General features: G+C 38.0%; 1 protein-coding gene across 1 annotated transcript; it reads right to left on the bottom strand.

Moving 5' to 3' along the window:
- Positions 1-208: 208 nt before the first annotated feature.
- muc15 (mucin 15, cell surface associated) lies at positions 209-10687 on the bottom strand. The gene is made up of 4 exons (XM_026378859.1): positions 10552-10687; positions 6304-7112; positions 3968-4138; positions 209-1747 (listed from the first exon to the last, which is right to left on the bottom strand). Exons 2-4 carry the CDS (start codon positions 7091-7093, stop codon positions 1632-1634), a joined length of 1077 nt encoding a protein of 358 aa, XP_026234644.1. The 5' UTR covers positions 7094-7112; positions 10552-10687; the 3' UTR covers positions 209-1631.
- Positions 10688-16941: the final 6254 nt, after the last annotated feature.

The raw sequence follows: 16941 nt of genomic DNA, 5'->3' as shown, positions 1-16941 counted from the left end.
CAAACAATAATCTCCTAAATAGCTGTGCTTAATTAGAACAGGCACAATCTGTCCACACAGTAGTTTTTAATATGATGAATAAAACAAAACTTTGTTTGTGTCCGAATCATATTTGATCATATATATGTTTTTACATAGTTATATATGTTTTTATTTAAAATGGAGATATCTTTTTTAAGTCGCAAAATAAAGACAACGTTATTTGGGGTTTAGTTGTTTATTATTTTACAAGAAATGGTAACCAGTGTAGACGTCTCCCATTATCCAGCTGCTTGCATTATTTCTGCAGTAATCACTGCAATTCTTTAACAAAGTGCTTCTCGCGCTGACTGATGTATAAAATTACAGCGAGGGAGGAAGCAGACCGCCAAATCGTCTAAACACACCAAAAAAAAAAAAAAGAATCACTCATCTCTGAGCTATTGTTGGCAGTTTAGTCTGAGCCGGAGCACATTTCAGTTGTAATCACGGTGCATGGTGATTGAACGTGGGCTTCACTCAAGTAATATTGAGTGGCAGGGAGAGATGAAATTGAAAGATGCTGGATGCATTTTCTTCACATGTTCAGTTTTAACAAAAAGTAATAAAGGTAAGAAGGAAACAATTATGAAATATTGTTAGATTTGATCATACTGTGGCAGTGGATAGCTAAAGATTGTCACAAACATTTTGAAAACTGAGAATCAGATATGTTTGAACTAGAAATTCAGCAGGTAAACACTATGCAATTCTCTAAGGTGCACATCGTCGTGTCTGTTTGGACACCTGTGAGATTTTAGCAGAATGTTATGATAATATATGTGTTTCTATTGAGTTTTGTTAAGACCAAATACACACAACTCCCATCCTGAATATCAAAACCTCAGTCAATGAATAACAAAACAGCATCCTGCCTTTCAAGCACCTCCCTCGCTGGTGTAGAAAAACAAAGTTGTTATTGATATGATGATTCAATTCTCAATTGTGGAATATCTAGTAGCGCAGTTCAAATTTTACTTTATATTGCCTTCTTTATGCCATAACAGCAGCTGGAACTTGATAGAGATAATGGTATTGTTCTCTCAGCATCTGAATTTTGTTTTAACGGCCTCAGCGGGTCGGCTACATCATATGTTACTGTAGTACAACAGTACCGTTAATCTTACAGATTAACAAATAGTAATTCAACAGAAGAAGCACAATCTAGTTTAATACTAATGTCTTTGTTGTGCTTGTCCATATTTGTATTTCCTTTTTATACAGAAAACATAAAATTATGCCTAAAGTCATAACATGTATTAATGTTTAACAGTCATCAGTGACAGCAAAGCATATTATTCATTAGGAAAGATTTGTTTCCTTTTGGCAGCGTACAGTAGAAATATAAGTGGCTGAAAGTTAATTTTGCCTGTTGCTGTGGACTCTCTATTTCAATGCAATAAATCTATGCAGCACAATGCAAAATCAGATATGTATGTAAGTGTCATTTGTAGTGGCCGACAGCAGACCTATAAACTTCTTTGTAATGTCTATCCACAAATATATCTTTCAGACAGCCTTATTTACAAGACTCCACATTATGCCAGTGAGCATAACTGGAAGACGTTCTTTCAAGGGAGTTCTTGACTTTCAACTTGAGAGCCTTTCCTGTTTCAGCGGCGTTCTGGAAAGTTAGTCATTTGGATGTTGTCTCCTTGAAGTCCTGGGTTGTAACGGGCCCAACCACTAAAGTTTAAGTCCAGAGGCTCAGTGTTGTCTAATCTGAGAACTGTGAATTAGACAAGGCAACATTAAACATTTGTACTATTCATAGTTGTTGTAATTCAGCATTTGACTTGCAATAAACCTGATATTAAAGTAGTAATATACCACGTAACGCTCTCATTGCTATAATTCAAGTTACAATTAACATACAGCATTTATGGGTCTAATATTCTTACTCTTACATGCTACAGTTGGCTAAATTCAGGCAGTGTATCATATAGATATAGTTTATTTAAAGTGCAGCTATGCACAGTGTTTTTCAATTGTTTAAAATTCGTTTAATCATAAAAAATCCCTGAGATGTGTTTTTTTTTTTCTTCTTTTTTTCAGTTCTCCACAACTGCCTCACACCTAATATCAGGAGCTTTTTGAGAGTAATTTTAGGAAATGTAGGAAATCACTACTCCTAACTGAGGTACGAGTAAACAAAGCAGATTGCTGTTGAGTGGGTACACCGAAGAAGTAAATTACACTTAACCACAAAATAACAACTGCAACACAGAGAAAGGGTTGCCAGACCTCTAGGATCTACTGAGGGAATTTTTCTTCCATTTCCAAAAAAGAAATTGAACTAAAATTCCCTCTGATGTTTTAATAAACTGGAAAGAAACTGTAGGAAATAAGACAGGTAATGTGTGAGGAGACTAAAATTGACCTTTTATTCTCATGTTTTCCTAAAGAATAAAGGTTGTTGTACAGATTGTAAAGCCCAAGAATCCTGGGCTATAAATAAACAGATTTCATTTAGACATAGTGGAGGTTGCATCATCTGCCTTTAATAATGTAGGATGGTTAAAGTAGGACCTGCATCAGTAAAGTAATTCAAAGTAGTCATGCCAGCAGTCTATCTGACTTTTAAAGGAATTCCTAATAATTTTGATCACTAACAGCTCTATTCATAATTAATAAAGTTTGCCCTACAGATTAGTTCCAACAACACTGGGAAGTTATCCTTCACCATATCAACTTTGACAAGCTCTGTAGGAAAAACATTTTTTTTTCTTTTATGAAAACACTCTCATGTATCGCTGTGCCTCTGAGTAAATACACTGCTCAAAAAAATTAAAGGAACACTTTTTTGGTTTCATCAGAGTTTAGCATCAAGTCAGTTAAACTTCTGGGATATTAATCTGGTCGGTTGGGTAGCAGAGGGGGTTGTTAATCAGATGCTTTGGTGTTGAACACATGTGACATGAAAGGTCTGGAGAAGCCATGGAGAATGTTACACTGTATGTAACATTGTTTAGCGTGGCCGGTTTGGTGGTGGGTCAGTGATGGTCTGGGGAGGCATATCAATGGAGGGACACACAGACCTCTACAGGCTATACAACAGCACCCTGTGTGTCATTAGGCATCGGTACATTATGCTTTGGTCTATCCAATGCTGCTAGGTTGCACCTCAGACTGTCAGGGAGCTTCTTGATGCCTTGGACCAGATCTAGGAGCAGATACCCCTGGGAATCATGTGTTGTCTCATTAGGAGCATGTTGACATTGTCAGGCATGCAAACAAGCACATGGGCGCCATACAAAGTACTGAGTACCATTTTGATTTGCTGGAATGAAATTTCAGTAAAACTGACAAACCTGCAGCATCATTTTTCCACTTTAATTTTAGGGTCTCTTTGAATTCAGCTCTCTGTTTGTTCAATCATTTTAATTTCCATTCAAACGACGGCATCCTTTCATTCCTAACACATCAAACAGTCCATATCAGTATAAATATCTGGCAAGATGTTTTTCCCCATTGAAATCTGATGTGTTTTTCAAAGTGTTCCTTTTTTTTTTTTTTTTTTGAGCAGTGTAATAAATATATTCTTGAGAATGAGTGATTGGTTATAACTGTTGATAAACTCATGATTATTACTATGATACATTTGAATAATAAAGTGCCCTAGGCTAATGAGTTCAATCAATAGACTGCTATTATAAATGTTAATAAAGCGCTAATATACAGCAAGTCTGCAAAGGTTAATAAGCAGCAGCTTGTTAATTTAACCGTTAATTTAAATTTTGAGGTATTAAAATTCACCTACCTGTATTTCTAAAGGTCACCAGAAACCATACTACATATCTTGTTTTTTTTAAATAAAGTTTAAAAAGGGCAACTGTTATTTGATGTATTATCTTTTCCTAACCCATTGAATTATTAGAAAAAGTGAGTGAGGGAGCACCTAGGGTAAAGTGTCCACAAAAAATAGTTTACTTTAGGAAGAAATGTGTACCTGGATCTGATGGATACTCCTCAACAAGTTTCCTGTGGGAGAAGCCCTTGCGACGTTTACTTTTCAGATACATGTAGGCCACCAGTCCACCAACGGTCACAGCCATTGCAGTTCCGAGTACGATCGCCCATGCTACATACCTTTTATTCCTGGATGGCTCTGGTGCAAAACCTTCAGTGGAAGAATGGGGGTCGAGGGGGTGGAAGAAAGTTATAAACAATTTGTCAACAAAGCAAATTATGTATTTGATGGTTAGTTGACAGTTAATTATGGCCGAAAGGAATTTAAATTGTGTTTCCAGTGGCACCAGTCAGTGAAGATACGCATCCCAGTTAGGAGGTTGTACAGAGTTGTCTATTTAAGTTATGATTAATGCAATTAAAATGCCAAAATCATAATAATGTCTTGAAAGCATTTGAATATTGTAAGGCAGCAGTCTACATCTACTATAGGAAAAAAAAAGCTTTTCAAGGTGACACTTGTCTTCAGTCTCCTTTGGCCTAGAAATACTGCTTTTGTGTTTAATCAGAACTCATTCTGTGAATAATTAAGTGAATCCGTTTATCTATAAATGTCTCAATCTGCCCACTAGCTAGGATCATTTTACCCTTAAACTGGGGCAAGCTGGACAAACATTACCAAAGTTTTACAGTAACTAAAGTAAGAAAATAAAAATCATTTGTTTTAGTCTTATTTGCTCTTGCTTAAAACATTTTCATTTAAGATAGAGATATAATATGTTATAATGAGCGTAGTAATATTGAGCTTACTGTGAGTCATGTTAAGTTTTTCTTTCATGTAAATATAACAATATTACCCTGATCTAATTCTCTTACTGTAGATTAAACTGTGACTAGTGTGGCTCCACAGATGATACTGCTGACTGGTCCCCCATTTTAGTTTGATAAACACCACTGAGTGCATCGCTATGGCACTTAGTGCAGCTATCCCGGTCCCCTGCAAATAAACAGAGCTGACTTTGGTGATCCTCTGACATTTCCTCTAGTGCAACCATGAGGTTCATATGTCTAACTTTGGATGAAATTCTTTGAACTTTTGGATAGATTGGATAAATCTTTGTACAGACATTTCTCTCATCACTGGATGAGCTGTGATCACATTGGCAATCTTCTGACACCTTCACTTGGAACTTTATTTTGTATTTGGCTTAAGACCAAATACCTGCAATGGCATTTCCATCAGTCTCACCTGTACTTTGTGTTTAGCATGAGTAAATGTTAGCATGCTAACACACTGAATTAATACTGCAAGTAAATATGCTAAGCATAAGCCTCATTACAGCCTCAGTGCACTCAGGCTGTGCTGCTTCCATTGCTGTAGAATTACGATAACACATGAGAAATGTAATTTCACTGTACCAACTTTGCATTATCTCACACTATTATGGTCAAGCAGCTGAAGTGAGGAGCAAATTTCATTTTTGTGTTTTCAGTAAAAGCATAGCTGAGTCGTAGGCTTATATTTATAGGTTCTGTTTATCTGTATTCAGCCGTCTGTGCTTTTGTGCAGTTTTTGTGCACACGTTGTGCCTGTCACGGTAACCGTGGTGCAGTTTTTTTCTTTTTCTGTTTGCCTGCAGCTTCACAGCTGTTTTCCCACTGTTTATTGCCATCATCTGTTAGTGTTATGTCCTACTGTCACATCTGTCCATGTGATGTGAGTTTTATTTTAATCCCAACCCTGTGCCAGCTCTTTAAAGGCCTTTTTTTCCCTCTTGCAGTGTTGTCAGTAGTGAGCTTGCCCATGTATGTTTTGCAGGAAAATGTCATTTTTTGAATAGATCTCACGCCCCTGCACAGAATCAGCTCTTTGACCCCAGTCCCATACCACCTCTTTCGGGTTTTTTGCTACTAAAACAGAGTTTCATTGTCCTGCTGAGAAGGTGGTTGTAATAGACCCCTTTACTCATAGCAGCCACATCGATAGCACCTGAAACCCAATCCACCTTTTTCCTCTGAAAGAAGGGGCATTTGTCCTCAAGCAACGGGGGAGAGGTGCAGGCAAATGTGGGTCAGGGAAAGGGCAGAATAAAACAATGTGTAAGACAATCATCAGCGACATATGAGCAGTGAGGTTAATTTAAAACCTGATCTAAAGGTGATCTACAAAGGGGTTTCTTGCCTGTTTTCTTGCCGTATACAGCGGTTCTTTCTCTAAGATCTGCCGCGCCTCTTTACACAAGTCAGTCAAAGGGGCTTGGGATTTTTCACATTTGTTTTTCTATCTGTCCATAAAATGAAGTCACGTTGCCTTGGAAAACACATTAAAACAGTTTTCTGGATAAGGAAATGTGACACCTTAAACTGAAGCAGTACCTCTTTCTGAGCTGTTCCCCCAGGCTGCATCTTTGTCTGTCTTGTTGGCCTTTACAGGTGTGTTCACAGCAGTGGTAGTCATGGTCACAGTGCTGGTTTCTGTGCTCTCAGAAGGGAACACGGTCGTAGATGAAAACGTGGTGGATGTCCGGTTTATCTGTGGTGTTGTTGTCTTTGTGGCGGTTGTCGTGCTGTTTGACCCTGTGCTGTTGGTTAACCCTGTATCATCTGGTTTTGTTATCGGTTCTTGTGTAGCATTGCTCTGCGGAGCAAAGGTTGTTGACAGTAAATTAGTGTGATTGGACAGATTTGGATATGTGGTGGAGTTTTTTGCGATCGAAGGAGTGCTGGAGGTTTGAGGAGTCACTGTTGAGTTCTCAGCTATTGTCACGTTTATCTGGCTTGAGTCTGTGGAAACTGAGGTTGTAGTAGTTGAAGACGCAGTTGTGGCTGGAAATTCAGGCGGCTGAATGGTTGTGTCATTTGGAGCCGTTGTGTTGCTGATACCAGTCAGATCATCATCATACGTGTTATTTGGATCATGGCCAGTCACATTCTGTTCTTCGATATTCATGAAGCCAGATGACGTTCCACTGCTTAAATCCGTAGCAGTCGCGTCCTCTTCATTAACTGTGGCATTTTGACTTCCAGCGATGTTTTTGGGTAGTTCACGGAGCCAGCTTTTATCAATTGTGCGCCCTGGAGAGTCTGTTGTGTCTTGGAGCGATGCCAGATAGAAGGCTTGGACAAACAGAAGGAGGCCTGCTGTGATTTTTAAGTACAATTCCATTTCCAGCTTTGGTTTCACTCTGAAACACAAGACAGAACAGATTTTTTATAAATAAAATTAATTAAAAAATGCAGAGAGTTGAGCTCTGTCAACAACACGACAGAGTACATTTGAACAACGAGATGTTACTGTGAGATGTGAGCGGTCACTAATTAATACACGTGTTTACTATGTTTGAAATAAAATGTATTAATGTTTTATTTGTTTGTTGTATTTGCCTGATGTGATTTATGAATAACAATGGAACCTCAGTTTAAATTTTTCATTAAAGCAATGGTAAACAGCAGTCATAGCAGTGAATGTGGTAACTGTTTTAACAGATTAGTTAGATACATGTTGTTGACAGAATAAAGGGCAGCACATGAGGACAAAACCCATAAGATAATTCTAACAGTAATAACAGTTAATAGAGTTTTTTCCTATGTTGAAGTTTGAAAAAATTATATTTAGACCATGGTAAAATAACTCCAGCTGAAGGTGTAAACAGTAGTTGGCTGTTTCATAATCATGATATTTTGATTACTTTAAAATTAACATTACAGAGCAAACTACTGTAGCTACTTAGAAACCGAGTTGCCATAAATAGAGTTGTTAAAGCACTTCTGATAAATATTTTTTCTTCCTTCCATGTGGCAGGTTATCTATGTACAGTAAGCATGCAAAGACATTCCTCCTTGGTTTCAGCATATCCATCACAAATGTACACAGTTGTCAGCATAGTCCCAACATGATTTCCAGTGAGACGTGACTTTTGGACAGTGTGAATTTCCCACAGCTTCACTCCAATACACAAATGAAATGACTGTAGCTCCAGCTATTCCCTCAGGGAGTCACTTTGTTGATCCGTTGCTTTGTTCGAAACCGATTTTTTCATCATTAGTGAAAAGGGCTCCATCTGCAGAGTATAACATTATGGCCTGCAGTAGCTGCGGTTTGGACCTTCAACATTTCTGGTTTCACCTGTCATAACACATTACTGTGCCAATAAGGGTACCACTTACTGAGAAAAAAAAGTCCTGGATCAAAACTATTATTTCTTTAGACGTAAAGTTGGGACTTCAGAAACGGTGCAAACAACTTCTCCCACATTTCACACTTTAGAAATAGGCAACTGCTGCTCTCGAAGGAGCATGGAAAGAGTGTAATTGTTCTGATTCTCTAAGAACAGATGAGAATGTTCATCTGTGGTCAGTTTGTCTACAAGCTTATTTATCGTCCGCACGTTTCTGTGTTTTTTCTGCTCTGTGGGAAATAAATGGGAAACCTGTGGGCTGTTGATTGAGCAGCCTGCTGCGTGAATGCAGGATCAATCAAACTGCTCAAGTTTGCAACACTAGGAGCACATCGTTGCAGGGAAATGGCTCAATCCACCTAGATGAATAGAGGGAGTGAACAATTAAGGGTTTATATCACAGGAGCAGTCAAAATAATAAACTGACCGGTTCCTTCACGCGGAGACATTAAAGTTTCCAACTGTGAACGTGGCTGAAAATTGCTAATTAGCATCCTCAGTGCTTTTAAGTCAAAGATAGTGTTTTGACTCACCTGCTAAGTTGTCACTAGAAAAAAACTAGAGTTGCAAAGTGTTTTTAGTAAGATGCATTTAATCACAGAGCTTAAGATTCACTTGGCTAAAGATTAAGCTGTGGAGACATTTATACATATATACATATAATATACATAAAGCCAATGTTTTGAATTTACTACTGTTCTTATTCATGCCTTTAAGTGTCATTGTCTCCATAGAAACAGCAGCTAAAGCTCATGAGTCTTGTGGTGTAAAGCCATCTGCTATCTCAAAGTGAAAAATACATTTAAAATGTATGTTTCCTACCAAGCTGAGGTAATAAAAACCCATGTCCATACTATCAACTTATAGCGTGAAGAGGTTTTTGTCAGAAGGAAACTTACAACTTCGTGATTTATCGTTTTTACATTTCCATTTTTAAGTGTAAATATCAGCGCTGAGAGTGCCGTGACTTTTCTCTCATTTCAGGAAGTATAGAGCTCTTTGTCTGCTAAATCCGAGATTTTGTAACCTGCAACAGCTTTTGTTGAATTTCATCATCTTCTTTCTCTCCACGTCCCCGTTTGACTGAAAACTGTCAATTTAAAGCGACAACCCACAAAAATAACGTGAATGAATAAATAATAGTGAACTGACAGAGCATGTCGTGCTGCAGCAAGTTGAAGAGATTCAGGTGTTCGTGAGGCAAATCAGTGTAGTTTAACAAACAGTTCAGCAGAGCCACATCTTGGTTTGTGTCGTGTAAATGTGTATGTGGGCAGTGGCGGGATAATTTTAGATCGCGCAGACTGGGGAATGTAAATACTATAAACTTGTTGTGTAATCCCGTTTTGATTCATATCTCTCTGTACTGACGTATGTGTTATATTGAATTTTGAAAAAAGCATTGTTTGCTGTCAGTATATGAAATAGCTTCACGTTAGTCATCACATTGCTTTGTTGAGCAATCCACCTGTTCTTAGGAATTCCAGCGGCACTATATTTGGCCGTCAAGAAACAGGCTAGATGTTTACCTGAGAGCGTTCGCACTCAGAGGAACAACCTGTTGAAAAGAGTTCCCACTCTACTGGTCTGTCAGAGTTCGTAGCAAGTATCACTTCAGCAGCTCTGTCAGCCGAGACTCTGAGGTCCCTCGTGAACACACGTACACATAAACACAGATCCACATCCTGTAAACACTCTGAACTCCCTCAGCCCATAAACAGACGCTAATTACCAGACATTTATGTAAATAGGTGACTGAGTTTGTATAAATTATAATTTAATTTTAACTATATGGGAATGTATACTATATTTTTGTTTTACTTTTACTACATTGTACACTTCCAGTACCTGTGTTAAACAGTTCTTTCACTTTCTTTTACCAATTCCTGTACATCTTTGTTTACTGGTTTCATTTCAATATTAGATTTCCTATATATGCCATACAATCCAATAACATATGAAGTTGGTTAGAAGTTAAAATTAGTTCCACCTCAACCAACAATCTGAAGTTAATATGGAAGTTTCTCACGGATCTTACTTTGATTAAAAGTTTTTATAAAACTAATACTTGTGTAACTGCATTGTACTGCATGTATTCCTCGGTTTAGTTATATAAATATAAGTATGTATAACAATGTATGTATAAAGTCCTACAGTAAGCACAGTATATCACCTGTGGTGATGCTTTGGCAACCGTAACGCATTGAAATGCCTTTTTTGTTTTGGATACTTTCAATTCTCCCAAATGAAAACTTACAGGCCCACGTCATTTTTAAACACGTTGCTCATGAGCAACATCTTTGTTTAACAGTTGGAGAATAAAGAAGTTAACTTAGTATCTGTGATTTATTTTAGTTGAAATGAAAAATAAAACAGTGACTGAAATCGTCTTAGACCTCACAAACAAACAGACAAAGAATCAAATCCTTCCACGGTAAACCCTTACCTTATTCTCAGGCTGTATCAGATGAGAACAGGTGCACAGGCAACAAAATCTTTTCACTGAGCTGCCAACATTTGAGAGCGAATCTGCAACCAGCCTGAAGAGAGAAGCAGGGAAGGAGGGAGGAGGGCTCAACACAGTGGCATTCAGGGAACAACCTGCTCAACCTGCTTCTACACCTGCCAGCAACAGCAACACACCCTGAAACGCATCCAGTTGCACGCTGTGAAAAGGCCACACAGGACAGGGAGGGGAATGAATTAGTGGACAAGAGAGGGAGAAGAGGGCTGAGGCTTGGGAAATGCCAGTGTGTTACTACCTCATTATTTAACGTTTCATTTTGAATAACTTGATTGTATTAATTTTTGGTTGCCAGGTTGCCGGGTTGCCAGGTTAGATCTGCGCATTCCCCCAGTGGGTGGAGCCTCTGGCCGCAGGTCCACAGAGTGTTTTTGTCTCGCCGAGGCTCTGGAAACAGCTACTGTTGTCATGGCAACATAAAGGAGGCTGGCAGCTCGAGTTTCATCCACGCCTTTGTCCCTGCTCTCTATCAGGCTACCTGGTGACGTGTGTCTTTGCGGACTCACAGGTAGTCAAATGAGCGGGGATTGCTTTTGCTTTGTTCCTCGGTTAAGTCGTCATTCGAGTGGATGGGTGAGGTGGATCAAGTGGCACTAAGAGCTGCTGTGCTCTGGTGAGTTAAGAACAAGGAACAGTTGCTTCGTTAGTGAACCTGAAAAGTTTGATGGAGAAATAACTTCCATCCACCTAAAGGGTAAAATTAACATAGTTCTCAGAAAAGGCCTGGCCACTCCTGCTGAGACAATCACAGTACACAACACATAGTTTACATTCAGGCATGACAATCCACACCCAGTGTTGCATCAGATTTGAGTCACATTAATTTCTCAATTCACCCTGACCCTAACCCTAATTCACTCAAGAGATTTTCACTATCATGTACGTGTTGTACATGATAAACACCTCTGTCTGAGTTATATTATTATATTTGAAAAATTAAACACATAAAAATCTATGTTTCTCAATTAGAATTAAAATTTCCTAAGTGTTTAAATGTGATGTAACAAACACAACAACATGCTACAAAAAATATTATACTTACTTAGCATGTGTTGTGTTCTCAGTCTGGTTAGTGTTAGTAAGCTATCATTTCCTTATTAGCAGAAAACATGAAATACAACTTGAGGCCAAAGGTAATGTCATTATTTTTCGCACGTTTTTAGTCACAGAGCAAACTACTGGATAAAATATAAATTTGACCTGATGATCACACTAGATGAAAAGATTGTTCTTATTTACTCTGAGGGGGACATGAATGTGTGCATGGAATATTTAAACAGAAGCTCATCCAATAATAAGTACAGCCATGACCCTAAAAAGTACTAAAAGAAGATCACGCAGTGAACGAATGTACATTAATATATGTGGATAAGAGAGAACACACGACTTCATTTACCTAAAGGAAGCTGTTGTGCCAGCATGCTCAAGTTTACATAGTATACATAGGAAAGAAAGCACTGAAACCAGTATATGTAAAAACAGTAAACAGTAATAAAAGCAAAAAAACAGGATGACCTTATAGTACAATGCAGGCTGACTGGAGTTTAGATAAATAGTAAGGATCAAGTCAGGTTCAATTGAAGACTGATAAATAAAAAAAGTATGCTGACTCTTTAAAATGTCACCACAATGAGACAAACGCATGAATAAAGAAGAGAAGGTTTTTGAGACTGTGAAAACCACGTTGCCATATAATTTTCTGTGGTTTCTTCCAAATGGATCCGACCCAACATTAACCACCTGGTGATTTAGATGTTGTAGTTGCCATTCTGACCGGTGTGCAGCTACACAGCCCCATCATATGCAGTGAGCTGCAAGACACTGTGTGTTGTGACACCTGCCAATCACATGAAAACCACGACTTAGATAACATCAGAAGTGTTTTACATATCACATCAACATGCATGTACGCACAGACAGACGTGTATGGTCAGACAACGATATACTGCTATAGCACAGTGGCTGATTGTACCAGGCACACAGCGTTAGTCACAGACAGCTTGTTGCTGGCACCTCATGCAGCCTGCCAGTGTTTGAAGCTAATGGGCTCATGAAGCTTCATCAGGGACGTGAATAATAGAAATATCTAAATCTTAAACAGAGGAGATAAACAGGCTTCAAACGTCAGCAAAACAGAAGTGTACAATAGCCATGAAAAAGTAAAAAGATCGGGTACTGTGAAGCCTAAATGCATTATGAACATCTTCATTACAACAACATGGCACATTTATGCTAATTCAAGTTTTATGTCTGCTTTCGCTCAGTGCTCAGCTGGAGAGATATAACAGGTGTGAAAATGAATCTTGCCTTTATGTCTGGCAGTTTCGCCAGACAACGTCAAGTAGATATTACAAGAAGTCATCATTTGCGGTCGTTATCAGGATGCACATATTGACTTGGAGAAAGAGGAACATGCAGCACATTGCAGTTGTAATATCCTGTAACTGGATCCAAATAGGCAAATACTGTATAATGCACCCAATTTCCTGCTTTTCCTTGACCTTATGGATAGACCAAGACATAAAACGAGGAAATAACAGAGATAAGCAGGAATATGTTGTGGGTTAGACAGCAAAGGGTGATGTTTCTAAGGACTATGTTTCATATTTAATGATAAACCCCAGTAAATGATACAATCAAACAGCAGTGCAATATGAAACACACTGTGTCAGTGCTGCGTTGCCAAATATTCACAAAATAGAAACCGCAGCAGAGAGAAGCATCAGTTTTCACCAGAGTTGTCTGAATTTTTCTACTAAGTACAGCTTCAGCATCTTCCACCAAAACTGCTTAGTGAGTGATTTAGTTATGTGATAAATTCCAAATAAATTGGGTTTTAAAAAGGATGATATCATCTATTAGGATAGAGAAGGAGATAATCATTTTAGCTTTTATGAAATCATTCATTTCCATATTTGAGTTTATTAATAGTGGTGATAATAAGTATTCCCATCCCCCATTATGTAAAGTATTTATTCAAATGCTCACGTGTTCATGTACCTTTACATATTTTACATAAAATACAGAATACATTTATCTATGCATGCATCAGTGTGTACTGTACATGTTGCTGCAAAAAAACTCCTTGATGTTGAATAGGAAAACACCGTTTACTGCACGTTTTATACAGTTCGTGGTAGAATCAAATAGACATGGATGGAAAGAAAATACTATGTACAGTACACTGGCAATCCCATTTTCTGAAGATCGCAAATGTGGAAAATGTCATAGATTGGAGCTGCAGTTCCATTTTGCCTATCACTTTAATATTTTCATTTTGTAAGCATGTTGATTCACAGCTGCACACAGGAACTGAAGCAAAAACCAGAATATGGGTTTTTTAATCAATAATAGTTCAGTTGGAAAACTATGCAATCTAATTTCCAAATGTATGATTAATAATTCGTTAACATTGGGATATACTTACACTGGAGTTTTGTGAAATATCCTCAGCAGGTTTTAGACACTGAGGAAAATAAGTATTAATATGTGGATGAGCTTTTGCAGAGATCTGAGGCTGCTTTGGCTTTATCAGAGGGAGTCAATTTGGGAAATGGCTGCGAGAGAGAACATGTAATAACCAAAATGCCATAATGGGTCAGCACTTATCTGAATCTTTTTAAGAATCCTTTGAGCTATTAGTGTGTTTAAGGTTAATTCAGTCTTAGTATTAGCTGCAAACAGACATAAAAACAGGTCAACCTGAGTTTGGTTTTAAATTAACTGTAAAGATATTTTCTATTGATCCACTGAGGTCATTATCGGGATGCAAATATTGACTAGAATACAAAGTAACACTTTCCTGAACAACTATTTACCTTGATATTAGGGGATAGATAAAGACGAGGCTTCGAAGCAGCTCTAGTCTTTTCCCCCAAGTAGCTGCTAATCTTCTTTTCCAGTGCTTCCATGGTAAACATACGGAGTGTTCATATCAGCAGTGGCAACTGAATTCTGGGTAAAATGACATGTTGGCAGATCCAGGCTTTAAATCTACTGAGCAGAACAGACCTACTGACTTTAATGAGGCAAGTCTCCAGGTCTCCACTGGTTCTGCAGTGTGCCTCAAGCTGTGGCTCAAGAATTTTCCAAAGCTCTCCAGAAGTTGCTCTGTCAGTGAAGGGATGATGGCACCTGACTGAGTTTTTCCTTTATTAGCTCCATGAATCTTGAATTTGTTTTAAATCTCATCCTCTCCAAGTGACGTCCTTTTGATGGCCTTGTATGATCCACTTTCTCCATTTGCTAAATCATTTTCCAAAGTTGTTGTAGTTATGAAACTCCACTGGGACCTAGGATACAGGCTGCTCGCACAACTTCCTGGATTTCTTTTTTTCCAGCTGGGTTCATTCATTGCAGCTGCTGTGAGTGGAGGAGGTGGCTTTGGGCCTTTTTCGGGCCTCGTTCCTGAACTCTCGCTGGGCCACTGTGCCATGAAGAGCCATTGATTTCTTCTATTGAGCATTCAAGGCAACCATTGCACTTGCATACACCATACTTGGCTTGTGGTGCATGCAAGACACTTTTTGGCAAAACAAAAAGTTTGGCAATAAAAGCCACTTATTCCCCCAAACTATATCAGCTCATTAATATTCTTAATCACATCAATATACAGATACGATGTTTGGTTAAGATAGTTATTTATTTTCACACAACATATAAAACAAAGGGCACTAAATGGATGTAATAATAAAAGGATGGTGTGTGTTCTCAGCTAAAGGAAGCACATTATAAATACTGTAACACATACAGTGTAATAGGAAAATAAGAGTTAGAAGCCTTGTTTGTTTAAAAAGACTTGTCAGAGACACAGTAAAAAAAACTTTGAGAGTGGAGAAAGAGTGCATTTGTCCTTTAATGATAATCTGTGTATTGTTTGTTTGTTTGTTTTTACAATATTAATCTGTATACTGATTCAACTACCAGGACTCCTGACTCAAAATACATTCATGTGCCTGCATGTGTTGAATAGATAAAAGCTGTTTATAGGACATAGTATAAAGTTCATGGTAGAATCAGATACCTTGTGTGTACAGTGTGCTGACAATCCAGTTTTCAGAAGATGGAAAATGTCATAGATTGGAGCTGCAGTTCCATTTTGACCTATTTTTATCACTTTAATGTTTTTATTTTTCTAAGCATGGTGACCCAAGGCTGACAAACCAAAGCTCTGCGCAGAGGAACTGAAGTACAAACCTGAATATGGGGTTTTACTCTATAATGGTTATGTGCAAGAATCTAATTTCCAAATGTATGATTAATAATTCATTAACATTGGGATATGCTTACACTGGAGTTTTGTGAAATATCCTCAGCAGGTTTTAGACACTGAGGAAAATAAGTATTAATATGTGGATGAGCATTTGCAGAGATCTGAGGCTGCTTTGGCTTTATCAGAGGGAGTCAATTTGGGAAATGGCTGCGAGAGAGAACATGTAATAACTAAAATGCCGTAATGGGTCAGCACTTATCTGAATCTTTTTAAGAATCCTTTGAGCTATTAGTGTGTTTAAGGTTAATTCAGTCTTAGTATTAGCTGCAAACAGACAGAAAAACAGGTCAACCTGAGTTTGGTTTTAAATTAGAAATGTAAAGAAGTCTTGTGAAGCGCAGTGTTTTCATGCTTTACAAGCACTTTACAGCTGGTTTAATTAGCTTTCCAAGTGTGCAGTGATAATTTGGAATTAAATTTTCATGTATAGAGTTAAAATAATTTTCTTTTTTTCCCCAAAATAAAGCTCAGATGCTCTGGATAAACATTTAATATGATGAGTGCTCTCCCAATGTGCTAAGAATTATGTGGCTCAGTCTGAACAGAAACAATTTGCAAATCTTCAGAGAGGTATAATGAAAAAGCCAAACCGTACTTGGTCCTTTGCTTATTTCCTCAGTTGATCATAAAATGTGCATCATTTCTACCAAGTCAAATCCTGTGTGATTTTCTCAGGAGGTTTTAATGGTTTTTCTCTCAGAGTCAGCGAAAATTAAATTTAGCAGTTAATTGCCTCTTGAAGACACATCCATCTGTGATATAAACATGTAATCCCACTCAAGACATGCTCTATCTTATATCATGCTTGGGACATGTGAATAACAGTTGGCCTGGCACATCACTGCTTACTGGTGCTTTCAGGAGGTGTCTGGTGCAGGAGGAGTGAGTCCATTTAGATTTAAAAACAAACAGAAAGCCTAACTTTAGGTTAGCCATAAATATTTGTTCTGTAAAGTAAAGTTACTTTACATTGTCTGGCTCTTATTTACTTTATATTACAACACCACTAACAAGGGCTTTGTGAACCTGTAGCGCTCCAG

The sequence above is a fragment of the Anabas testudineus genome, chromosome 3, assembly GCF_900324465.2.
Source record: "Anabas testudineus chromosome 3, fAnaTes1.2, whole genome shotgun sequence".
Lineage (NCBI taxonomy): Eukaryota > Metazoa > Chordata > Actinopteri > Anabantiformes > Anabantidae > Anabas > Anabas testudineus.
This window is presented reverse-complemented; position numbering and strand designations above follow the sequence as displayed.

What these genes read in the sequence shown, in the direction of transcription:
- muc15 (XM_026378859.1), bottom strand. Translation starts at nt 7,093, where the DNA reads ATGGAATTGTACTTAAAAATCACAGCAGGCCTCCTTCTGTTTGTCCAA. An exon ending in GGGGAACAGCTCAGAAAGAG is followed by an intron (nt 4,139 to 6,303) that starts GTACTGCTTCAG and finishes CTTCCACTGAAG; the next exon opens with GTTTTGCACCAGAGCCATCC. An exon ending in GGAGTATCCATCAGATCCAG is followed by an intron (nt 1,748 to 3,967) that starts GTACACATTTCT and finishes TCTAATTCACAG; the next exon opens with TTCTCAGATTAGACAACACT.